The sequence below is a fragment of the Dicentrarchus labrax genome, unplaced genomic scaffold, assembly GCF_905237075.1.
Source record: "Dicentrarchus labrax unplaced genomic scaffold, dlabrax2021, whole genome shotgun sequence".
In the NCBI taxonomy this organism is placed as follows: Eukaryota; Metazoa; Chordata; class Actinopteri; family Moronidae; genus Dicentrarchus; species Dicentrarchus labrax.
In genome coordinates this window covers 23820124-23847290 of record NW_026136720.1, presented here as the reverse complement: position 1 = coordinate 23847290, position 27167 = coordinate 23820124, and the positions used below count along the sequence as shown (strand labels likewise).

The 27167-nt window shown below is 40.6% G+C and overlaps 1 protein-coding gene across 1 annotated transcript in view; it reads right to left on the bottom strand.

The window, feature by feature from the left end:
• The window catches only part of LOC127353361 (chemokine-like protein TAFA-5), a 46655-nt gene extending 20200 nt beyond the window's left edge, over nt 1-26455 (bottom strand). The window contains exons 1-2 of the mRNA XM_051382534.1: nt 26217-26455; nt 6171-6320 (exon numbers count right to left, since the gene is read on the bottom strand). Coding sequence (XP_051238494.1) covers nt 6171-6320; nt 26217-26307 — 241 coding nt within the window. The 5' untranslated portion in view covers nt 26308-26455. The remainder of the gene's footprint in view (nt 1-6170; nt 6321-26216) is intronic.
• Nucleotides 26456-27167: the final 712 nt, after the last annotated feature.

Here is a 27167-nt window from a genome sequence, read left to right as displayed (position 1 = left end):
CAGTACATAACTGCATAGCAAGCCATAAACTGCGATCAGTCGTTGCCAATTTGTAAAAGTGTAAAAGTAATTTAATATGTATATACTGTATATCTGTAAAATGTAAAGCATTGCATTGCAAAGCTTTTTTGGGGTACTAGATAGAGTATACATTTCACACTCACTTTGGACACAAAATAAAATGGTAGAATGGCAACAGCAAATACAGATAGATTTTATAGTCACAACCCTTTTTTTCCCTCTATTTTCAGAAGTGGCAGATAATCAAATAGATATCTGCATATGAATGCAGAAAGGACTTTGGCATTTTGGCATCAGAAGCATTCTGACTGCATGCAGGTGAACAGTCTGTGTGGAGAACAAAAGAGAACTCGGAAACCGACTGGCTATCGTCAAATAAAATCTGCATTCATATGCAGATTATCTGTTTATAGACATTAGCCGTAATGTGTCTTGCTCATCATTCTCGCGTATCAAGTTGCTGATCGGACTGCAGAGGAAGTCGTGGCCTGGATATCTGTTAATCAGTTTGGTAGATATGTGCAGGCTACACCGAAAGCCAGGAAACATTGGCTGTTGCCCCTAGACGCTAAATCCTGGTCAGACAATAGCTGATGTGTGTCCAGCAGACAGTTTGTGCGTGAACAGAGAAAATTCTGACTTATTGAGCAGCTGATTGGACATCTGCTGATGATGTCAGCTAGAACATTTACGTAACAGTTGTTATTAATCCCGTTAATGTCCCCCCTCCTCAGTGTGTCCGCTCTCTCGTTCTGCTCAGATTTGGCTTGTATGGAAACATTTCACCACGTCTCTCCCTGTGACCCAGCGGTGCAGCAGTGAGCGCGCTCAGATTCCCCCTGAGGCACAATGAAAGGTGTCGGAGAGCAGAGTGGCAGGAAACAGCAGTGCCATGTTTGTTTCTGAGAGGGCGACGTATAATCACAGCTTTTAAGTTTCCTGCAGAGGATGAGAATGGAAGCCGACAGCGCCCGCCACGTCTGTTGATTCGTCTCTTTCCTCCATCGTCCCAGGATGCCTCCGCTGAGCGAGCACGCCACACGCTTCCCTCCATTACAGCAGTGTGTGAGCGTTTTATCATACGCCTCACAGTGACACTGTAAATGCTGATGTTTCCTGAAAATGTTCCGACTGAACACATCAGCTCAGAGGGAAGGAGACAAAATGTAATGGCTCATACAGTTACATTACTGTAACTGATCAGCCCTAAATCCAAGGTCACAGTCACAACATAAGTGCTGTATTGATATAAACTTCAGTTATATTTATACAAATGTACAATGTTTTTAAGCACATCCTAACTGAAAAAACTGAACTGAACCAGCAACCTCATCCGTAAGTGGACACCCAACTGCACCATCTTATCTACAGTCTGAGTTTAGTTCAGTTTCGAGGGAAATCAGTGTGTTTTCAGGTGTTAAATATGGAAAACAGTCAGAAACAGAAAGCAGACTTCCACATTAACAAACAGTGTTGTGGATTAATCTCAGGTATCAGTGAACACCTGAACACCTGCGAGTGCTGCATCACCGTGCTGATTAATGAAGGAGCGCAACGCAGATCCATCCGCCGCCGCCGCTCAGCGCAGTTCATTTATCCGAAAAGAGAGGAGGCCATCTTGTAATCGCTTCATTCATCAAAGACGCCATCCAGAAGGAGAGACGCTGCTTCGTCCCCCAAGGACGAGAGGAACGGAGACGAAAGAACGAGGAACAAAGGAACAGGAAACAAGGCAAAGAACAAACAGATGGAAGAAAATAAAAAATAAAAACTACAACAGGAAGTGGACACATAAACCTAAATTATTCCTCTTTTTGAGAAGGGACATATAGATTTCGATGAGCCACAGAGGGAAAGATAATCCTCCTTTTTGTGCCTTTCCTTTTGTTTTTTTTCTCCATTTCTCTTACTCTCCTGTGCTGTTTGCGTCCCTTTTTGTAATCAACTTTTTCTTTACTATAATTGTCGTCCTTTCCTGGGTCTGTTTCACTTTATTTTCTGCAGGAACACACTGCATTCAACAAAGATGTTTTCTCTTAATTATGACACAGATAGAAAAATAATAAAAGTAATTACCATATAGCTTTCAGGGTCGCAATTACAGGATACAGAAACAATAGCATAATTACAAGACAAACATCTCCTGATTAAAATTATTTATTTTATATATAATTTCTTGGAAGTGTGAGATCTTTTCATTTCTCATAGGAAATAAATAATTCCAAAATAGTTCTCTCTGTAATTACAAAACACAGATTTCATTACCCCCAAATAAATGTTTATGTAGGCTAATTATGTGACATATATAACATAATAATGAGATAGTTTTTCATACAGATCTCAGATCTCAGATAAATATAGAGATAAATATAATTATGAGATACAAAACTCTCCTTTCATTCCCTTCCATATTTTCTTTTCCTCTCTTCTGGCTCTTCAGGTCTGAGGTCAGAGCAGGTTTTAACCTCTCTCGGACTCTAGGAATCGCTCTGAACCCCCTCACAGTCCCTGAACACACCACCTCTCTGCCCTTTTCAGTTCCTCTCCAGCTGATGAGAAACAAAAGGGTGTCGTATCTCGTTTGTTTGTTTTACTACAGCCACAGAGCCTTGTGGCCTTTTTTATTCATCGCTTGTCAATCTCATACCATCAATGTCTGATACAAAGCAGCAGCGGGTAATATTCTGAAACAGTAACAGTAATTTTACTGCTCAGATGAGGTGTGAAAAGTAGAGGAGTTGGATCAGAAGCATATTCTGTGGCCATTTTTCAGGATTCAGATTTTTTTTTATGAATTATATGAACAGCAGCAGCTTCAGAGTCTGACAAATTCTTTATAAATTGAAACTTGGAGACTTTTTAACCTTTATCTGTAAATATGTTGGCCCTCTCTGATGATAATTACTCTCCGTGTGACTTTCTGTGATGCATACCGGGATTATCCCACTCAGAGTGGGAAAGACTCATGGTTAAAGTCAGCCGAGGTGTTTGAGCCAGAGCTTTGAGATGTGAGACGACAGATAAAAAGTCTGATCCTTCCTCTGAGCTTGGTGGTCGGAGGTCTGCGGGAGGATTTAAACAACAGAACAACAAAAAGCAAAGCGAGTGGCTGCTTCAGATACAAACTGACATAAATACCAACATGCAGTTCTCACCGGCAGCGGAAAGGTCACAGAAATGCAAACAGAGGCTTTTATTTAAGACTTTTTGAATGCTGACTGCTCTAGCCACCCACTTTAAAAACATCTGAAAAGCTAGTTTGTCTAAAGTTTTTAAGATTAATTCAAGTAAGTCAGAACTTTATTGAATCAACACAAAATGAAAGTTCCTTGTAGCTGCTTTAGGGGTCCAGTGTGTAACATTTAGAAGGATCTATTGGCAGAGTATGTTTTCATTAGGGTATAATCACCTGAATATAATAATCGTTGTGTTTTAGTTAACTTGAACCGTTTTTTTAATAATGGTAGTAAAGTATCCCAGAACGGACAAACCAGATGCTGGTTCTAGATAGACCCTTTCACGTTTTTGCGCCTTTCACAGCCACTGTAGTTTCTCCTTCACACTTATGAAGCTGAGCTGAATTTGAATGGTTATAGTTTAGAACTTCATTGTTAGATGCGACTAAATCCTACACACTGGTCCTTTAAGTAAATTATCTGAATACTTCTTCCACCACTGCGTGCAGGTCTCATGATGTGAGTGTGGGTCTTTTTGTTCTTCCCGTTATGGAGACACCTTTGTTTTGTAGCTTGTATTTGTTTACTTGGTAGAATAAAGTTGTATTTTATTTGAGCTACGCCAGTTTTTTTCCCTGAAACAGTGAAGAAACTTTAGAGCTTATGCTACCTGAGACTGCAACATAAAACACAAACTGACATAAATACCAACATGCAGCTCTGTAAAGGTCACAGAGAGACTCATATGAAGGATAAAGTTTGCACTACATACTTTTTGTTTGACAGTTACAATGACTTGTCATTCACATTGAACACCGTTGAAGATTGATCAATGAAGAATGATCAATACATCAAATGAGTCTGCTCACCCTGAGGGGCTTTGACTGTCTTTGCCATCACTAACATTTGTATTAGTGTTCTCTAATTTACATCACAATATCTGTCCAAACATATGTCCTATGGCTGGAATGTTTCCGTGTCTACATAGCTCTACTTTTATCCGTATAGTACTTCGTATTACGTTTATCAGTTTGTTGTTGGGTTTTTTTTTTTTTTTTCTGGCCGTTGACTGCAATGAAGAGTTCACTAAGAGTTTAAACAAGTTTGGTTTTAGTTTTTCAGAGACATTCGGGGAGGACAAAAAAACAGGAAGCTGCTGATGAGTCTCGGAGCTCAGAAAACAGGTCGCAGCGATCAGCAGCTATTCTCACATCGAGTCTCCTGCTGAAAATATCCTCCCAAAGCAGCAGAGCACGTTCAAACAGCCCTGATCACTGACAGCACAAACATTAACCTGTTCAGCTCCAACACAAACCCGGTTTCTGTACTCATTCCTAAATAAAACCAGTTTTCTTATTCAGATAGTCTTTTGTAATGTGTTTACCACGCATGTTCACATCACCATGACAACGTTTTTTCGAGTTGAAGGCTGTTTTAAAGAGGAACTACACATTAAATATATACTCTATAAGTAAAAACAGCTCTTGCTCCCCCCAATCGTGACAGATAGGCAATACATGGCCCCCGCCAATAATTCTGTTCAGAGCATAACAAGATATTTAGGGCTGACGAACAGTAACGTAAACAGCAGGACTATAATTATGTACTGACGCTCCCTCACAGACACACAAGCCTTTCACAGTAGAGCTGCTAGCCAAGCTACAACACAGGTACCCATAGTGCCTCTCTCAAAGCGCCGTGTGCTTCTAGTGAGTGAAAAAGCCACACCAGACTCCCCGTCTCTCCACAAGAAAAAATGGAGAGTCTGACAGTAGCTGAGCTCTGACTGCCAGCTCTATACATCTCTGTCCATGCTGCACTGAGCGGTGGGCAGTCACTCACCCCCACATCACATATGTCTAGACCGTTGCTACCTCACTCCTCTTTTGCAATTTTTTAAACACATTGGGAGAGGGAGCTCTAGCAGAATGTGAGATTGTAGTTACCCTTTAAACCACAGACTTTTACTGCTAATTAACTAACTGTTATCTAGAGAGGCACCAATCTACCCAGTAGTAGATAGTAGAGTTAGGGCAGACCTCAAACCTGTTCAGTTAAGTTTTTTGGCTGATTAGGTGAAAATACAATCTTAAATATTGATTTTGAATAGTTTGTCCTAGCTCGAATCATCCTGACTGCAGGAAATCAATGCTAATGTGAGGAAAAATATCTTCTTCTTCAACTTTATTGAAGCGAAAGCAGAGAGACTGCAGAGGTTCTTTAACTCTGCTAAACAACTGTTCACAGTCTCTGACAATCGCCAGGAGAGCCTGTAAATCCCTGCAGAGCAGACTAAGTCCCCCCAGCTGTTGCCATCGTCTCCAGATGGCAGAAAGAGAAAGAGAAAGGAGGAGACAGCCGGTGATGAAATGCAATGCAACTCTGGGCTGTTCCCATCTGGGCCTTGACTTTCTGAACCTCGTGGTCCGGATGAAGAGATGTGGAGGATTTAGAGAGAAGCTGTATGTATCTGTGTGTTTGTTTCCTTCATAAATTACAAGTTCAAGCCTCAAGCTGTGAACTGACATTCAGTCTCAGAGACATGTTAATTAAAATGCTTGAGAAATGTGGAAGTATGAAAGCATACTGGAATCAAAAGCACACTAGTGGAAGAAGTAATGCAATACTATGGATCTACTCACCTGCCTTAATGAAAGCTGGATGTCCCAAATTGCCTAAAACTGAAAGGAGGTGAATCTGACATCATATTCTGTTGTCCCTGGATGTCTCCACCAATTAGAAGCAGAGAAACTGTACCCCCAGGAAGGACAACAGCACCGGTTGTCAAAGCAACTGTCCAAATACAACATCCAGACCTGATCACATCAGATGATGAATGTCATCTTGATAATGGGAGCATCAGATCAGAAAACACTTTGTGTCGCTCTCGTTGGGCGTGGACATATAAAGTATTTTGTCGTTAAATGTTGAGGATTTATTGGCAGAAGCTGCCAGAGGACGGCGATGCCTTACCGTCAACACAGGCCGGTCTGGCTCGTGTCGTCCCAGCGATCTGTCCCTTCCTGCAGGCGCAGCGGGCCGTCTGTCGGGCGATGGTCCTTCTCGGCTGGCTGCTATCCCGGTCCAGAGTAACAATCTCACAGGTCCCCGCTGCCAGGTGTCCTGAGGGATGCATGGAAGTAAATCATGTAACTGCATGTTTTAGCTGTTTTCATTTTGGTATCAAACATTTTATATTCATTTACAAACATTTTTCTTTTAATTACCCTTCTTTTCTGTCAGTGTCTAACTTACTTTGCAGGGCCTCAGTTGGAGAGTCAACAAAAAGCTACAGTGATATTCTTTGTGCATTGTGTAAGTAAAGTCAAATGGGCTTGTTGACAGATGAGCTTTAAACCCCCAAACAACAGCCATTTCCTGCTAATGAGCTAACAACTATTAGCTGGACAGTAAATATCATCTACCTGCTAATTATAAGCCACTGAGCGGTGTATAGTATAAAGGAACACTTTTTGTAAAATAGGTGGTGGATGTGTTTAGCTTAGCTTAGCAAAAAGACTGGAAATAGCAGAAACTGCTAGTATCAAAAAAGAAAAAAGTCCACCTTCCATCAACTCAAAAGTTGTCTGATTTACACGTTGTAGCCTGTAGTAGAGTTAGACAGAGTTCAAGATTTTCAAGATATTTTATATTGAAAATACAATCTTTTTATTGTTACATCTTGTTGGATATGATCATTTGTCCTAACAGTAATTGTGCTGACTGTAGGAATGCTGATATAACGAAAAACTAACATCTGAAGACAAATCTGTGGGAGATAATACTTAAAGTTCTATTCAACTGAAGTTTTATTGAAGAGAAAGCAGCAGGAGAGACTGCAGACGTTAGCTAAACAACTGTCCACAGTCTCTGGATACCTCTCAAACATTGCCTTTTTTCTGTTTCTGTCTCTGTTCACATTGTAATGCAGCTTGAGAGTCAACAGCGGGTTAGATTGTGCACTAGTTAAAAAGGAGGTCAAAGGTGGCTGGTTCACAAGGCGATGCAAAACAAGGTGCTTTGTATGAATGTATGAAACCACTGAATGGTTCAAACCTACAGGGCATGTTTGAACGCCGCCAAGGAAAGTTGAATAAAAGGATGGAGGTTCAGCTCACTATTGAAATTCTTTGAATGCTTTGACACCGTGTCCATTTCTCTATTAGTCCTCAGTGGTTACTGTTCCCCCTCACAGTATGATTACCGAAGCTTCATGTATCAGTGCATAACCTGCCGGTGGAGGAAGATATGTATTTTATATATATATATGTATATAGCTTTGACTTAAGCCTGCTCCCGGCTAATGTCCGCTCTGGAAGAAATTAAACTGGCCAAACAATGCGAAATCAGAGACTGTTGTGTTCACATCTTTACAGAGACCTACTCCATGAATATCCCAGATCAAGCACTCGACCATGTACCGACCCAACAGAGTGCAAGCGAAGAAGAGGAGGCAGAGTCTGTGTTTACATCAAGGATGCTTGGTGCTTAAATGCAGTCAAAGTGGATGGACACTGTTTCTCAAATGTTGGAACTTTTTATGTGAATATGTAACCATATTATCATCACTATCTTGTTGCTGTTCTTAACATTCAACCAGAATTTTAAAAGTTTACTGCAGAATTCTCTCCTAAATGTATATAAATAATTGTATATGTTGGTTTATTTTATTTTATTTCTATGTTATTCTATAAATGCATTTATCTTTTTCTGTGTGCGTAGCATGAAGGGACTGCAAACTTTTATTTTGTCGTACAACCTGTATTGTTTGATGACAAATACATTTCCTTGATGCTTGAACTAAATGTCTGTACCAAATTTCCTGACAATCCGTCCAACAGTTGTCGATAAATTTCACTAAAAACCACAAATGTGAACGTTATGGTAGTGCTAGAGCACAAGCGTCAGGAAGTTAATCAAGTCAGATTGATCATCTGTGAACCATCAATATCTGTACCAGATTTTTTTGCTAATCCAAAGTAGGAGTCAACCCCTGGGCACCATGAACGTTTGTACAAAATGTCAAAGCAGTCTATTCAATAGTCCAACAGTCATTTAAGTGTGGACCGACTAACAGACCAAGATTGCCATCCCTAAAGCAATGTAGAGTAGATAAAAAACAGGTTGCTGAACTGGGAACTGAAAACAAACATCTGGTTCTATGTATCATTATAGAGAAATCTTCATTGAGTTCAGTTGAAGCAGAGGCTGAATGATGGAGGAATGAATGTCAAGAGAATCAGAAGGGACAGAAGTCCTGGGAGTTGGGGGGGTGGCTGTATTCGGTCGCCGTGGTGACAGCAGAAGCCCCCCCTGCATGCTGATGAACTGTCATCAATAGAGCCCCCTCTTCAGAAAGGACCGGACCTACAACAACCAGGACCTCAGAGTAAGGAGAACAGAGGGAACAGTTCTTCAGAAGGACGGAGGTCAGTGGGGTCAGAGGAGGAAAAACAACAACAGTGTCAGCAACAACAACAGCAGCAGCCCATTTAACTACTTCAGTAGTGTCTCTGATTGAGCAGCTGGTCATTTCCTTTTTCCTTCTGTCAGTCTGGGAAATGGCTGAAGCATGAATGAGGGAACCTTTTTCCAGCAGGACAAAAGAGACAAGCAGGCTTCTATGTAGTGATGTGGATAGAGACTATTGAGGGACCACTACGGCCTGCAAGGTGAGGGTCAAAGGATCACTGGAGGCAGCCGATAGCATTACTGGGCTACTTTTACTTTAAATATGTAATCATCGGAGAAGCAGACGAAACTGCAACAAAGAAAATGTTTCTAGTTCCTTTGCTCTTTTTTTTCTTAATTTCAGTTTTATGTACAGAGAAAAACTTTTTTTTTTATAATTCAAGTATCATCAAGTATATTCAGGCGATTATTCACTGATGAAAACATACCTATGAATATTATGTTCAATTACTGCCAATAGATCCTCCTAAATGTTTCAATTGCATTCAACTATTTTGGCCCCAGGGGCCCCTAACTGCTGTGATGCACTTTTGACTGGATGTCTCAAAAAATGTCAGAAGAGAACTTCTCTTGTCAAAAGCAGTCAGGAGCTGAGAGGTTTTGATGCAACAAGCAGCATTTGCTGTCAGAAGCACCTTTGTGAAACAAGAACGAAGACAGTATTGTTTCTATCAGCTCCGTCATCGCTGCTGTCCATCAGGTGAGTTATCGTTCCAGTGGATTAATGTCTGTGTCACTCTCAAAAACAGACAAGCTCCTGACAAAATCAAATGTCCTATAAAACTTGTCGATGTGGAAACAAATTACATCCCTAAAAAAGATATAGGACAGGGTTGGTGTAGAACTCAGCCCAGGATGAGAAAATAACCCTTATGATGTATCGTTAATGATGGACAGACTCAACGCAATATATTTTTTAAATGAAAAAAAAAAAAAAGTAGTCCGAGAGAGACGCTGGAGGGGAACCAATCACAGTCCTACCAAAAAAACCAACATTGAAATAGAAACAGAAGAAAATAAAAACAGTTACTCTGTCTATACATCCACAAGTGAAGATCATTTTTAAAAAGTGACTAAGGCTACAGAAAGTTTGAAAGTTTGAACCTCCCTTCACAGCAGTGAGTGCCAGTTTAAAAGATTCACTTACTTAATAGTAAGTAGCTTAATAAAATTCATATTTAACAGGTTGACATTTCTTCTTAAAAAACACTAACACTGTTGAGATCTCTGCACTTTTAATGAATCTCATAACTACATCTGACAGCCTGCATTAACATGACTGCTGTTTTATATGTGATGTGTTCTCCCCCTCCGGTTAACCTCACGGCTACATGGAAGCTAATAAACTGTCTCATCTCTGTCTGAGAGCTGCTGTGATGAGGTTTATCACCCGCTCCTCCTCTTCCTCCTGTATGTGTGACTACATTAAGACCTCTGTGAGCTCTGTGCATCAGCAGTTTATATACATGTTTAAAGGGTCAAAGGTCACTTTCTCATAGCCAGCAACACGACATCCAGAGGAGAGGACACTTTAACCTTCGTTCCTCTGAGTGTAATCATATCTGGCACAAAGGTTAAAGGTCAGAGGATGGAAGCTAACACACACACAAAACCACAAAGGAGTGAGAGACTGGGGTGTCCAGCGAGGAAATGGTGTTTGATGAAAAACTAAATTGTTTGCTGTTTTACAGGGATTATGCAGCTTTTTCTTGGCTCTGTGCAGCCAGTGGAGACTCCAGGAAGTTACTGGTCCCAGCCAGGAATTAGTCCAGCACATAACCCTCCATGAAACAGCAAACTGTTTTGTTGTTAGTGGTTAGCTCGGCAGATAGGCCTATTGATTCACCAAGTCCCCCTGTGAGCAGTCGTAATATTTCACAAAGCCGACTGCAGTTTAAAGGACCAGGACTAACAAGTTTCAGAGTTTCAGTGACACAGCTGCAGTCCGTTTTTTAAACATCCACTTCCATTTCAGTGATCCTGAACCGTCTGAGCACCTGAGATCAAGAAGCCCCAGAGCTTTAATTGGATACAGTTTGCATGTAGGTGACATAAGAGACACTGCTCGCTTACAGGTATCCCATGGTAACTATGTACAGCAGCAGAGCGGCGGTGGGTCTGTTTCCTCGTTAGCTGCAGCTCATCACCGGCCTTCTTTAATTCTCCATCTGCTGCAGCACACCAGGATGAAAAACGCCAAACTAAACGAAACCAAAGTTCGACGGAATTTTTTTGCAGCTCACACCGAAGCTCTCCAGCTGCTTCAGCCTCAGATTTTCCACCTCTCTGTTCAGAGCTTTTATAATGCTTTTAAGATTAACGTCATCAGATGCTCCTGTGATAATACAAAAAAACCCCACCATACTCAGCCCCTCCTCTATCAGTGGATGTTCTGACCCTGTAACTCACCAAACAGAACTGCTGTAACTCCAGAATAGCAGCTCATTAGTCGGTGGAGCCAATCATGTCAACTAAAAAACACAACTAAACAGCTGATCAGCAAGTTGTCCCAGCTTCACTGAATGGTAAAGTTCACCTCATCTGACTTTCTGCATCAGTTTTTATCACATTTTATTTGTCTGCTTCACAATTTTTAGTATTTTAAAACAAGTCCTGAGAAGACTAAACAGATGGGGGTTGTCAGTTATGGGTAATTATTTAGTTAATCTGATTTGCACTGCAGCTCACATTGTTCTGCACTTACTGTGTAGGTTTGTACATTCTGTGTTTAGTCCATCATGTCTTCATGTCCAATTTAAAAAAAAGGCACCAAAGTTGGCTTTAAGCTTATTGGCAGCCAAAGTCTGTGAACAGGACGCACAGCACATTCAAATTGGTGTACAGTAACAGTAATGTGATGTATTGAGCAGCGGTAAAATGTTAATGATGTTTTTAATGTTGTGAGGACATGAATGTGCAACATAAACTGTAACTTCAAACCTTTCTTAAAAATAAATAATTCCACAAGAAATACACTGAAACAGTCACTGTACCTGCCATTATCATTAAAAAGAAGCAAGATTTTGCACACATGCATATATTTATTTCTACTTTCCTGTACATCCATAATTATCGTGTTTTATTCACTGTGTGTTTCTACTTGCAGAATTGCTTGTCTTTTACTTGTTGTTGTTGACATTAGACACATTTTCATTGTTTTTTGACTCGGGCTGCCTCCTAGTCGATTAGTAGACATTACTGCTAACTAGTTAGTGGCAGCAGCTAGTACAGTTAGCATACACAACAGTGCACCAGTAAGTGACTGCCTGTGTTTCAAGAGAAAAGGTCCTTGTTGCAACGATTCCCTGATTTTTCCAAACAGAGTTTGACGTTTTTGTTTTCTGCAACCATCCGACTAATGAAAAGTTTGTCGACTAAGACGCTTCTCATCGGCAGTTAAGTTGGCTATTAGGGGGCGGCCCTATTTCTGAGCTTAAATGTTAACTTCAGGTCCACACAGTTTTCGCAATAAGGTCACCTGACTACAACTGAGATTGCAGATGAATACTGTGAGATGCAGCTGAAAGCTCAGAGAAAAAGCTAGTAAGAGGACTTGAGTTCAGATTATTTTGTCAAACTTCCCAAGGTCAAGAATATTTTCAACCTCTGAAGTTTGAGCTTTTCCATTTAGCCTTGTGATGGAAAATTAAGTCTTGTCAGCTGAAACACATCAAAAACTAAACATCCTTATGTTTCAGTTTCCTGGTTTAATGTTAAAAATTGAAAATATTTCTTGTTGTTGAACTAAAAGTCATTAGATCTGCTTTGTCTTGAAAATGCAGTTTTTCCACCTGCAGGAAAATCTTTATTGCCTTCATGAAGAAAATCTTCCACACAGATAATGTCTTATTTCATTTTTGCAGCAGGGAACTTGCTGTGATGACTTCCAGCCTGCAGGGATTGATTTCCTCCCTCTGATCTCTGCAGTTTGTCTCTGCAGTAAAACTCTTGTACATTTATTTGACTTTGTGCTTCGGTTGAATGAATCACTGATAAAACTCTGTGGCAGTATAAAAACTCGCTCATATTACAGCAAATTAATGAAATCATAATGCGTTGTTTTCTCTGCTCGAACTAACGTTTCCTCAATCACAGCTGACATGTAATCTATTCATGAATGACAGGAAGGAAGATAAACTGACATCTGGTTGATATGAGCTTTTATTATCTGTCATCTCTTTTAAATTCCCTGCAAATTGAAAATATAAAGAATCACAGAGTAGAAAAACTCGATTTAGTGCCTTTGTCAGGGAAGTTTGGAAAGACTCCCGATCAGTGAAAAATGTCAGTTCAAGATGCAACTAAATGCGCCAAATTCACAGGTTATTTTCATGATGGAAGGGTCAAGGTTGCTGTGGTCACTGCCAGTGATTTTAGACAACGATGGAGTCATAGACAGAGTCGCAGAGACCAGTGGACTGCTCTGACTGTTGCTGGTGATGTGAAGTAGGACAGGTTTTCTTAGAGAAGGTAGGCAGGGAGGAGCGTTTCTCCTGTTGCTTAGCTTAAGCAGGAATTAAGATATAAATTAAATGTAATGCAGCTTTTTTTCATTTCAGAGCGATTTTGGTGGAGCAGGGTGAAATCTGAGTTGAGCGAGGAGCAATTTTAAGAGGAGCGGCCTCGAGAGGCTTTGAACGGGTGGAGCGGAGCGAACAAACAGCCTTGTGAGCGAGGAGCAGAAAGTCTCACATGCTCCGGTTGGCAGTATATTGATACTTATTGTTCCAGCTCACCTAGGCTTGCCTGTCCTGCTCTTGTTTTGATACAGTGCATTGGTGACGTGCTTATGAGACCCTCAAGACATCCTTAAGCGTCTTTAGTGTCTTCAGCATCATCAGATTCTCTTCATACCAAAACAAAATAAACAAAAACTGTATTAGTGTTGAAATCACTGCCAAAACCGTTTAGACTCAGACTTAGACAGACTTACGTTGCAATGGCACATAAAGGAATAAAGGGGAGGAAGTATGTACAGTCTAAAAATAGATGTGCAAATATAAAAGAGAAAGAAAAAACTTTTGTATAAAAAACCTGTAAGGTAATATATATATATATTGCAATATATATTGCACAGTGTAGTTGCCTAACTAACTTTTGTATATAATACAAATAAGATAAATACGATAAATATATTTCACAGTGTAGTTGCATAATGTGGAAACCTTTTGTATAAAAGACAGATAAGATAACTAAGATAAATATAAGATAGCTAAGATAAATATAATTTCACAGTGTAGTTGCATATTTCCCAGCAGTATGATGGAGAGATCCTAGTGGTGCAGTCCTGTGTAGGTGTGTGGGTGAGGAGGGGGAGGGAAGGGGGAATGGTTATACAGTGTTCAACAGTCTTATGGCATGTGGAAAGAAGCTATTGTTGAGTCTGGCTGTTCTGCTCTGCAGGCTGCGGAATCTCCTTCCAGAGGCCAGCAGTGAGAACAGTCCATGGTGGGGGTGGGAGGGGTCACTGATGATGTTTTGAGCCCTGGTCAAACAGCGTTTCTTTGCAGTGTCCTGGAAGGGAGGAAGTGAAGTCCCAATGATTTTCTCTGCTGTCCTCACCACCCTCTGTAGGGTTTTCCAGTCAGAGGCACTACAGGCCGCCGACCAGACTGAGATGCAGTTGGTCAGGATGCTCTCTATAGTTCCTCTGTAGAAGGTGGTGAGAATGGGAGTGGGTAGGTGCACTCTCCTTATCCGGCGCAGAAAGTGCATACGCTGCTAGGCCCTCTTTACAAGGGTGCCAGTGTGGTTTGACCAGGTAGGAGAGTCCGTTATCTGCACCCCCAGGAAGCTGGTGCTGCTGACGATTTCCACTGCTGAGTTGATGATGAGAGTGTGGCTGCGCTGGTTCTTCCTGAAGTCCACAATGATCTCTTTTGTTTTTGAGACGTTCAGGATCAGGTTGTTGGTTTCACACCAGTCTGCCAGATGTTTCGCCTCCTTTCTGTAGGCCTGTTCATCATTGTTCTTGATGAGGCCCACTACTGTCATGTCATCTGCGAACTTCATGATGTGGTTAGTAGTGAACTTGGCGCAGCAGTCGTGGGTCATCAACGTGAACAGCAGCGGACTCAGGACGCAGCCCTGGGGGGAACCGGTGCTCAGGGAGATGACACTGGAGACATTTTTTGCCACCCGCACGCACTGAGGTCTTCTGGTGAGGAAGTCAAGCAGCCAGTTGCACAGGTGGGTGCTGAATCCAAGGGCTAGTTTACTTATCAGATGTTGTGGTATGATGGTGTTGAATGCGGAGCTGAAGTCCAGGAACAGCATCCACACATGTGTGTTTTTCCCTTCCAGATGCTCTAGATGGAGTGTAGAGGAGATGGCGTCCTCTGGGGAGCGGTTGGGGCGATAAGCAAACTGGTACGGGTCGAATGTTGGGGGGAGTCTGGAAACCATGTAGTCCTTTACCAGCCTCTCAAAGCACTTCATCATGATAGGTCTGAGTGCTACCAGGCGGTAGTCATTGAGGGAGGAGGTTGTTTTCTTTTTGGGTACCGGTACAATCGTAGCAGTCTTTAAGCAGGATGGTACCACAGCCTGGTGCAGTGAGATATTAAAAATGCCCCAGCCAGCTGGTCAGCACATTCCTTGAGCACCTTTCCTCTGCTGTTTCTGCTCGCTGTCTGAATTTCAGTCCCAGAACATCCCTGGTGTTTGTCCTGAGAGTGAAGACATGGATAAGGATGAGGCTGAAAATATTTTCAGCATCAAAAGCAGCATCTGATGTCAGTTAATGAGTATTTGCAGCAGGAAACAAATCCGGAATCTAACATGAGGCTGGACACCAAGTCTCTGAAGCCGTTTGGAAACAAAAACCACCAAGATTTAAATACGAGTCAAGGTTGTTTCTGTTGATGGGGATGTTTAACATGATGACTGAGAGCATCAGAGAGAAACAGAAAGACTAAAGGCTGTTCTGCTAATTCTGCTTCCTGCCGTCCTCTGTGTCCCGGGAATCAATCAAAGTCCGTCATTATAGAGGATGTTCCAATCCCTTAAAAGCCAGATGCATAAAACTGCGTAGATTCACAACTAAAATTGGTGTACACACAAAGACAGAAATGTACAGAACCATTTTCATCAGCTTTATAAAGCTGTTTGCCTGTTCTATACATCTCAGTCATTGTGGGACTGGGCAAATGTGCATAAACCTCATTTCCACAGTGTGCCACAAATTGAAAGAAATGAATTAATGAATAGAAATGAGAATTAATTTCACCGACTGTATCGGTGTACCGTACCACTAATTCATCACACGTACCTGTCCATCATCATTGTGGTCTCAATCATTGTTAATAAATGTCAGAAGGATGATCAATGATTAATAGAGATCATACTGTCATTACAAAGGGATTTACAAAATAAAATACATACAGGGAAACTGTAAATAAAAAGAGTGATAAAATGTAACACTGATAAATAATTTAAATTAAAACAATCAGAATCAGAATCAGAAATACTTTAATAATCCCAGGGGGAAAATTACTTAACAATATGTGTGTCGCCATTACTGCAGTTGCAGGTTGCAGTGACTCTGTAACTGCTGCTGGCTGCAGTGACAGCAGCATGGGTAGGTGGACTGATGTTGGGCAGTGCCCCCCAGTTACTGATGAAGGTACCTTATATGGATGGTGATCTTAGCGTTATTCAAATTTGACATATTAGTTAGACATTTGACAACGGCCAGAAATAGAGAACGAATGGAGCGACTGGAGTGATGTAGTGTGTAATACTACCATACTAGCTAGCTAGCTTAATCAATCAAGAGTTGCATTTAATCTTCACAGACCAGTTATATTAGTAAAAACTAGCACACGAACATCATGGTCCTCTGCACGCCTACAGAATCTATTTAAAGTGTGTGGTCTCAGACAGGGTCACACTTCATTGAGTAAAGGCTTGTGTGTTTCACGTTCAGTTTTTTCCAAAGTTTCCACAGCAGATAAAAACTGGACAGGTTCTTCCAGATTTCCTAGAAAGTAACACTATATAGAGAGTAAAAGGAAAAGTAGAATGCTGCATGCTTCTTAGGACAGCTTGCATTCAAACCACCACCGCAGCAATGGCGACTTGTTTACTTACGGTTCTTGCCCAGATTTGCATGTATTTAATCTCCTCCTTAGAAAACTGTGATCTGATATGTGTGAGGTGACACTGTCTCATCTTCCTTTATTGACAGCAGTGTATGCATGGGTTTTTGTGTGTGTATTGTTTATAGATCTGGCCCCAGGAGTGAGCAGGTGTATCCAGTTAGGAAGTTTTTAATGAGGACGGTAACACAGCTACATCTGTTTATTGATTGGTCCACTGATCTGATGGGCTGCTCTGGAAATATTTAATATTTATTTAAGATGGAAATTTGTTAAATATAATCAAATATGAAACAGTAAAAATCCTTAGATGTGTGCAACCTGAATCATGTGTCAAAGAAAGACTGAATTATTATTATTATTTGAGGTCTCTCCAAATATTTTTTCTCCAGAGCTGTACAATTGCAGTTATTAGATCTATAATATCTAAACATATCAGACTTAGGATTTTGTTGTTTTATTGCTTCACTCTGTTCTTTTATATAATAAAATTATGACAAACTATAAGTATAATCAGTATCTTGGAGCAGCAGTCATCAGGCATTTAAACTGTTGCTTAATTATTGCAACACATGATATGACAGTTGGGATGCTGTGTGTAATGACTAACTGCTGTCCCCTTAAAGTCTCCGATGTCCTCCGGCTGCTCTGCCTCAACTCCACTAACTGCTAATGAAGCTGCCAGTTTGACAACAGCAGTACCGAGGTGATTTACAGAGTTTCCAGATGGACTGAAAAGTAGCTTACTGTCGCCAACAGTAAGGTTAGCCTGTAAGGACAATGTTTGTGTGAGTGAGTGCAGCTGACTGGTGAATAATAACATTTCTCTCTCTCGTCTCTGTGGGGAGGAATGAAGTGACTGAGGGGAGCAAGGAACCTGCTTTAAAAGAAATGGATCCAAAATGCACAAACACGCCTTTCACTTCAGCATCCTAATAGAAATTCCCCTGAAATGTCCACCTGTAATTCACAATGAAATAACAAAGGCATGGATATCTCCTGTTTCATTTCATCTTTCAAATAAGAGAAATGTATTATAAGATTCTGCATAATATTTACTCCTGTGATAAGACACTTTCAAGATTTACTGAGGTCAGTGATGAAAGTACTATGGAGCCCCTAAAGGGACACGGAAAAAAAATAAAAATGAAACGTTTCTAGTGCGCACTAGATACTATCTTGTGAGCACTAGGATCATGTGTTGTGGCAAATCGACACATGGCTCATTTGAATATTAAAATTACCCATGTGTTGATAGGTCACTACACGAAAATGTAACCAATGAAATTACTTATTTCAACACACATTTTAAGCCAATAAGTATTAAACTAACAAGGTAATGTGTCAAAAGACGGACCGTTTTTGTTTTTGTTTTGTTTTGTTGTTTTTCTCAAAAGGAGGACAAATGAGTGTCCAGCTGCAGGACAGGGCATTTAAATGTGGACTGTAACAAAAAAGGTTACAGATTAATTTACATTTATTTTTTAGTTACAGACAAATTAGTTTAATAGTCATTTGAATATTAACGGTTACCTTTTATTGGTAACCGTTACTGTTCATTCTTTCTGAAATAAGAGGCTGGGTTGAGCCTCTGGTGAATAAAGATAGAATCTAGTGCTCACTAGAAACGTTTCATTTTTATTTTTTTTTTCCATGTCCCTTTAGGTGCTCCGTAAAGTATACTTCGTAATACTGAGGCAAAAAGTCTCATGACTTAACTTTTCAACAGACTTTATTTTAAAGAAAACTGGGGAAAGGGGCTGAAACTACATTTTAATTTAGCACCAAGTCTTTGTGATTTATAAAAAAATGACTTGTTCAACTGATACTGTAAAGATAAAATTTCTCAAAACTATAAGTTTATCAATTATATTAAACTTTGTTTAATATTTTTATATATTTTAATATTAAAACTAGTGCTGTCAAACGATTAAAGTATTTAATTGCAATTAATCGCACATTTTTATCTATTCTAAATGTCCCTTGATTTCTTTTTGTCCCATTATTTTTTCTCATTTTAATGCTCTTATCAACATGGAAAAGTGGATCAGCTTGCTTTGTGCATATACTGTAGTGTTCAATTTCACACTAACATTCTCACTTGGAGCAAATAATCTCTCACACAATGTAACACTGTCCATCAATAAAAGGGTGAAAAAAATACTTTGTCACACAAACAGCCCCTTCAACAGCCCTTTCTAAGGGATGAAAACAGGGTGATACAAAATAAAATTAGAAAGTGCACATGTAAGGTAAACTAGGACTCAGCCTTTAGTGCAGTTAAACCATGGCTTAATACTTTTCTCAAGTTTGCTTTGAACATAGCAGTCAGGCTACTGCTCTTTATTCACCAGAGGCTCAACCCAGCCTCTTATTTCAGAAAGAATGAACAGTAACGGTTACCAATAAAAGGTAAGCTACTACTTCTTTGCTTTGAGCCAGTTAAACAAACAGAGAAGCCTGTTGACATTTTCAGACAACAAGGAATCCATCAAAATGGCGTGGGTTGCCCCATGATGCCCACATTCTCAAAGTGCACTTTATTGGGAGTTTGAGGCAGGGAGAGGGAATGGAGTGGACACCCACTGAAGCGGTGGCTCATGACACCTGTTATCACAGTGAGAACTGTACAACAAAAAGCAACAAGGAACAACAAGTTGAGTGCTGCATTGGAGAACTAAAATGCAGGTTAGTAACTACTTTATGGGCATAAACACAAAATAAAAAGACCATTACAGTGTGTGCAATGTGTAATCTATGTAGTGATGTAGAATATTTGCCCTTATATATAGCTATTGTAAAGTTCTTTGAGACTTGTGATAAAGGACAATATAACTGGACTTAACTAAAATGAAACTATATTTTGAGATCATATTTTTGTAACTTGTCAGGTTTCATTGCCTCCATAGTGAAATGCAAACGCATCCTGGAAGAATGTATGCCACTGCGGTGCAGCACAACATTTGTGTTCTAAGGAGAACCCCAGCTCCTGAAGCAAGTAGAGGTGGTGCTGGAGGATGATGAGAACCCCCTGGGTCCTCATCCGCCATCCCTGAAGACATCAGTGGATGACTTGTCCGCAACAAAATTATAAACAACTTATAAATGGAAAATGTTATATGTTGTCAGAGAATGTTATAAATCAATGACTGACCACTGTCAGTAAAATATTTGGATCACAAATAATGCATAGGACCTAAAACACGTTGTATATTGTAAATGAATGATCACTGTCAGTAAAGTGTACAATAAATGCTTATAATCTAACATTGCTGTTTTAAATGGTATATTGGTGCCTAGCTGTATTGGTACATAAATAAGTAAATAAAGAATATATAAATAAATGTAGGCCATACAATTAATGCATGTGCAAACATAATCAACAAAAATGTAAAAGCAATCTCATACATCAATAATTTACCATTTTTGGCTCTGAATATATAAATATAAATTATAGGCTACTGAATTAAATTGAATATCAGATTTAGAGATCAGTTTGCCCTAGAAATGTCACACATATTTCATTACATTGCAGACAACCATTTGGACTATTAACACGAAATTAAGAAAGCAAACAGAAAAATAAAAATAATAATCAGTTGTTTTCACTAAAGAATACTGAACTAGAAATCAAACTTCTTGAGAGACAGCAGAACAGACACTACTTGTCTGAGAAGTTGTATCTGTCGTACTGTCTCTGCCTTGAGTTTGGCAATCCCGTTCTCCACACGAAGGATTGGTTTTTCAATAAGGAAGAGCTGTAGCTCGGAAAAATCCTTCTTTTTTTTGTAGAGTACGTTTTTTGGAGCACAAGTTGAGTTTGGCGTTTTGCCTGTCGCCATGACAGTTAGACGGAGCCAGTGGAGGTGACGTACTGCGAGTTGAGCTGCCCTCATTGGCATCACACATGATCTCGTATTACAGCTAAGCAGTACACTAAAATAGGTTTCTGAAACGATTTTAAGTAAGAAATGGGCAACGCAGTAACAGAATCTTGCTTCTTGATCAGCACTGCCTAGTTTGACAGTTTGAGCTGAGTTTTGTGCTGATAATGTTGTATATGGAAGTTTTTGGTTAAGGACCTCCAGATATTTCTGTTGATTCCTGACCTCTTCAACTGTCTGCAATCTGCCATCGGCTTCATTATTGATTGCACTGGTGATTAATTTTCATGCGAATAGTTTTTGTTGTTTGTGTTGTTTAATTTAGCTGTGAGAACATTTCAAAGTTCTGCATACAACTCTAAAAGAAATATTATTTCTCTATCAGTAAAATTAACTTCCCTTTTCTTTTAAATTGTGTATCCATATCGTCCATCGCTTGTTTGAAGGGAGAAGTGCACTTTGGATAGAAGTGTGTTGCTTGGCGCCAATTGTCGATTTGCGTGTCATCACATGGCTACACAACATAATACCAGTGCTCTGATTGAACTCTCATCCTCTTATGCAGATGTTTCAGATAATCAGAGCTGCTGCTGAAGAAGAAAACAATGAAATCCAACAGCTGCCCATTGAAATACAACAATCAGAGCTCTAACAGACTCAACTGAGCAGGTTCAGGTTTCCTGTCATGCTGTAGAGACTCTTATTTTGAAGAGGTCAGTGTCTGCGCTGATTGGATCCGTCCATCCTCAGGCATTGGGACATTGTGAAGTGTTGAGATAGAGGTGAGAATAAAACAAACAAACAAAAGTAGTTGTCAGTCTTTGTCTCCGCAAGCTGGGGGGTTAGGACAGTGGTTCCCAACCTTTTTCCTTTTCTATAATTTTTTGAACTGATCACTCCTTAGGTTACATACTTGATGGACATTTCATATTATATTAAAAACTGTACAATGGACACAAACAATGATTTCAGTAACTGCAAGAAGTTTGTTTAAAACGAGTGATTTGGATGAATTTGGAGCAGATTTAGGGAACTTTTTATGCAAGTCGGTATTATGTTTTTTTATAATCACAAATAATATAACATAATAATAATATACTTGTGAGCCAAATATTGTTATAGAGGTCTACTGTGTATATCTTAAGTTAAGTATATTTTAAGTTTTCTTACACCCCTAAAATAAAGAAGGCCTTGCGATGCCCCCATGAAGCTTTGGCTCCGAGGTTGGGATCTACTGGGTTAGGGCATCGACTGTTGTGCAGTTTAAGTATGTTTTATGTTTTAAACACAATTTCAGTCATGCTCAGTGTTGATTCACTTGCTGACGTTCCTCCTCCAGATGAATTTATTTAAATCCAATTACACCCTCTGCAGACTTTTTGCTCCGTTAATTTTTGTTTGTTTAGTTTTTTTTTCTTCTCAGCTGCCGATTTCCTCTTTCTTTCAGTCGCAGTGTGTTCATAATTTCCATGAATATATGCTCGACTTAATGGAGCATTGAGAATTCATTTGGACTCTGAAGGCTCCTTAGGTAAGCTTTCTACACCTCAGGCACGGCAGTGTCTCTGCTGCATAATAGGCTTGTTTCCAGGATCTAAATGAGGTTCATAGCAGGCAGAGAAAAGAAAAAAGAAACTCAGTAAACAGAGAGCGTGAGGGAAATTCAGTCTGCAGTGTGTGCTCATTAAAGCTTTTCACACTGAGATGATCAATGAAGAAGAGACGACAACAGACACCACCTCCTAAAACTGGTTCTTTATATTCTTTTAATGTGTTCCCTTGATTTCCCATTTGGGGTTTTAACTACTGTATATCCCAGTACATTTGCGTGATATACAGTAGTAGTAGGGGCAGCCAGTCAGAAGGTTGGCGGTTCGATCCCCGGCTCCTCCTTCTGCATGTCGAAGTGTTTTTGGGCAAGATACTGAATCCCGATTGTTCCCAATGCACAGTATGAATGTGAATGAATGGATTAGGTTCTGTTTGTGATAAACGTTTGGCGTCACTGTGTTAATGTGTGAGAATGGGGGAATGTGGCATGTAGTGTAAAAGTGCTTTGAGTGGTCGGAAGACTAGAAAGACGCTATACAAGTACAGTCTATTTGCCATATGTTAACATGCCAGTATGTGTAATATTACAGATGTTTGATGAACCATTAATCTGGTTTAATAAAGACAGAAAAGGTTGATATTTCACCTGTTTAACCTGGTAATGTAATGTGAATTGACTGGCCTTCACATTAAGAGTCTCTGCAGCATGAGAGGAAACCTGAACCTGCTCAGCTCATGCCGATGATTTTCTTCCTTTTGCAGCAGTTCTGATTATCTGAAACATCTGTGTGCGAGGAGGAGAGTCAGAAGCAGCTGCCAAACAAAAACTGCTGAGTTTTAAGCTTAAGGGAACTTAAGAAAGCAAAATTCCTGTGCCAAGTTCTTGTAATCTTTTGTAGAGGAGCGATAGAAAACATCCTGGAATGTGCACGGCCCAGGAAAGGAGAACTCTGCAGTGAACTGAAGATCACAAGCACCACAACAGAAGATTGTGGTGCTTTGAAGTCGTCGTATTGTACCACAACATCAATTCTAATGTGTATTCAATATATTTGATCATTTATTAATGTTTGTTTATTAACTGGCCCCTGGCCTCGTGTAATTCTTTAAAGTGGCCCCTGGCCAAAATAAGCGGCCTTACACACTCAACTGTGGCATCTAATTCCATATGTTACATTTATATATCATATTGAGTGAGAAGAAAGAAAAAAAAACATTGGTGAAGTGGCCCTTTAATTTTGATAATTTCTTATTATTGGGAAAAGAACTAAAGGTTCAAACTGGAATGTATAGAGAAAAAAATTATTTGGTTGATGTTTTCTTACATCAAAAGTCGGTCTGACTCATCATGTGTGTTTCATTTAGTGTTCATACTCCAAACTGTCCCTTTACTTTTATACATTTTCAGAAACCTCTGATAACAAGCTGCACACAAACCAGCCCAGACACCCAAAAGCCATCACACAGGATCATTACAGCTGCTGAGGAGGGCAGCAGAGACTGTTTGAGTTTATTTCTGTCCTCTTTAAGCTAAAAGCCTGATGGATCTTCCACATGGATCGACGAGTCGTTTTTCTGTTAATGCAGGTCGAAGCGCAAATAAGGCTCCAATACTAAACTGGACTCTTCTGTGCTTCAGGACAAACACAAAGTTTTATGTTGTACAGATGCACCTGTGCTGTAGATTACTGCGGAGGATTATAAACACACCTCTCAGCACTGAAGGCTTTGTTAAAAGGCTGCAAGTAAATATAGATCTGTTTTATCCATCGCTGTGGCCTCTGTAGAAGCATCCAAAATGAGAAAGATTAAATCAACATTCATCCCAAACTGCAATACAGGTAACCAGGTTTGCTTTGAGAAGTGGGGAAACAAAACAAATGTTATAATGAATTGTTTATCGGGCTTTCCAAATGAATATTGGCAGAAAAAAAAAAAATCTAAATAGAAACAAACGTGAAATGTAATTTGCAGTATTATTAGCATACTGATGCCACTTTGCTGTTTTCCTTAATAGAAACTTGATCATTTGTGATAAATGCTGAATTTGCTTCTAAGAGCACTGTCCTTTACAAGCTCATCTTTGACTCATGTTCAATATCGTCTTTTTAGGAGAATACTGACTATAAATAATAACATTATTTATTTTTTCATATAGAAACTGTAAAAAGGGAAGAGTGATTCAATGAAAGAGCAATGAACTGATTGTTTACTTTTCCCAATCCAATAACAAGATTCTTTGAATATGAAAAGGTTTGTCTGTGACTGTACCATCCAACCACACCAGAGACTAGGCGGGCAGAAAAGTCTTTTTAGGTCCTTTGTGTCGGGTTCAGGCTCCTCAATATGTTTGTCTGTTATGATGGTCACTGTGCCACATTCAGCAGACATGACAGACTACGAGTTGGTCCCCGACAAGACCCCAACAAATGTCGCATCATCGTGATTTTTTTATTACCATATTGGGCAGCCATTGGCTGCACTTCACTCAGAAGTTATCAAAGAATCCAAACTTGTGGATCTGATGCCACCAAACAAAAATTATGGAGTTTAAATTAAACTTCAACATACTATGTGTAATTTCTGCCACTAGGGGGTCCCTCACATTAAAACAACAACAAAAGACAATGTTTGAGTAGCGTAGGATCATGGGAGTCTTTACCAGTATTGCAGTCAGCTTCTCCCATTTGGCATTCCTTCAGTGTTCATTGTTCAGGAGGTTTTTACCCGGAGCCAAAGTAGGTCTCCTCCTCTCCAAAACAAACGGTTTAAAACCGGTAAAACACCCAATGAAGCAGTTTTATCATAAAATTGAGCGATTCTGCGTGTCAGGAGTAAAGGGCGATTACCATTTGACAACAGTCCTGCTGGCTTGAGGTTTTTAGTTTACCTTCCTACAGTGAGCTAACACTGCAACACCACAGTTAGCTAGCTAACTCTGGTGGATCTGAAGCTTTGCACAATACACACTCACAAATGTTCAAGTTGATTTATAAAAAACCGAAGTAAATAATATATTTATTTTAATTAAAAAAAGATGCATTTGGAGGAGATGTAGCTTTGTGTGAGATTATTTTCCTCTTGTGAGTCTCTGTTGTTGCTTCAGTGTTGTGACACTGATCATATATAAGTATTACAATATACCATCATAAGCATCATGTCCTGTTGTCTCTGATTTTTTATTACTTAACTAATTGTGAATTCCTCAGTGAAAACAAGTATGTATGAGTCTACTAGTCTAGTATGATGATGCTTTACTTTAGGGGGGCAGAAAAAGAGCAAGTATATTAATAGTAGGTCTACTCAGTAGAAGAAAAAAAAATCTATATTGATAGTGATCATTCTTTGCAGTTTATTTCTAGTGCATATGTCTTATTCTCTGCAGTTCATTTGTCAATCAGATATAATGAATGTGGGTTTTAATAGGCGCAGACTCCCCGTGTGTGTGTGTGTGTGTGTGTGTGTGTGTGTGTGTGTGTGTGTGTGTGTGTGTGCAGCACGGGAGAGTCAGGTAGAGAGAGGTAAAGTCACAGTGTGTCCTCTCTCCATCATCTGTCTCTAATCTTTCTGGATTCTTCCAGAGTGAGCCAGCGGACCTGCGCTGGAGCTCAGCCCGCCTCTTGAGCGCCTCAGCCCGGCGAGAGAGACCGTTCCGGTCCGGCCCGACCCGCATTGGTGTGACTGCTCTTTATGCTGCTTTATCTGTTTTACCATCTCCCGCCTTTTATCACCATATCATCCGCTGCTGCACACACACACACACACACACACACACACACACACACACACACACACACACACACACACACACTGGAGTACAGGTGCTCAAAACACGCAAACATTTGAACCCTGTCAGACCCGAGAATAAACAATCAGAATTAGAGTAACTAATTTTAAAACTCTTTTCTGTGACCTGTTGAGGCATTTTGGACACTCGGTTTTGACCCCAGCCCCCCACTCCCACCACAACCCACACACCATCCCAAAGTCTGTGACAGGCTATAGAGTCGTACCTTCTCTCAGGATCTGGTTGTGGATGAGCAGGAGGAGCAGGAAGCAGACCGCAGCAGCAGTCAGAGCCCAGACCAGCCGGAGGAGCTGCATGAGGGAGAACCGGGAGCCGCACGGGGAGCCAAAAAGTCCAAACTGTGATTATCCGCAGGCTGGTGCCTCCTCACTGCGCATCTGCATCTCTGGGATATGAAACCACGCGTGAGCCTGAAGTGACAAATCCAGAGTGGAGGAGATTTCAATCAGCAGAGATGTTTTTGTTTTTCCTCCCCGGACTCCCCGGGTGAACCTGCCGGGGTCCTCGCCGCGCTCCCCGGCGCGTCACGGTGCGCAGCAGCGGCCGGCGGCAGCAGCAGATGCCCAGGGTGACCCACTCCACCACAGCATGTTCATCAAAACACAAAATCTGCTGCGAATATTAAGTTTTCCAGTTTTCTGCCTCCAACTTACAGCTCTCTGCGCTTGGGATCCATCAGGACTCTCCGGTCGTTCGTCCGCGTAAATCCCTCCAGAAGTGGAAATATCGACACCGGGCCCGGCTGGAGCTGCTCAGCGGGCATGATGCACGTTTCCCCGCCGCGTCTGTCGTCCCGCGGACCGGCTGGTTGGTGCTCGGCTGTTAGGAGTGGAGGAGGAGATGCAGCTGCTGCCTCCGGGTCTGAAGATCCACCACGACCTGCAGCCTCCACACCGACTCTCTCTCTCTCTCTCTCTCTCTCTCTCTCTTGCTCTCTCTCTCTCCCTCTCTCCCTAATCACGGACTGACGTCACAGTGGTTACAATAACGTATGTCAAATTCATCCACAGGCGACACCGGGGCTGATGTGGTACAGCAGGGGCGGAAAACGGAATCTGAGGGGCACTGAAAGGGGCAACCTGTGTGTGTGTGTGTGTGTGTGTGTGTGTGTGTGTGTGTGTGTGTGTGTGTGTGGCAGTATTTTGTTGAAAAATAG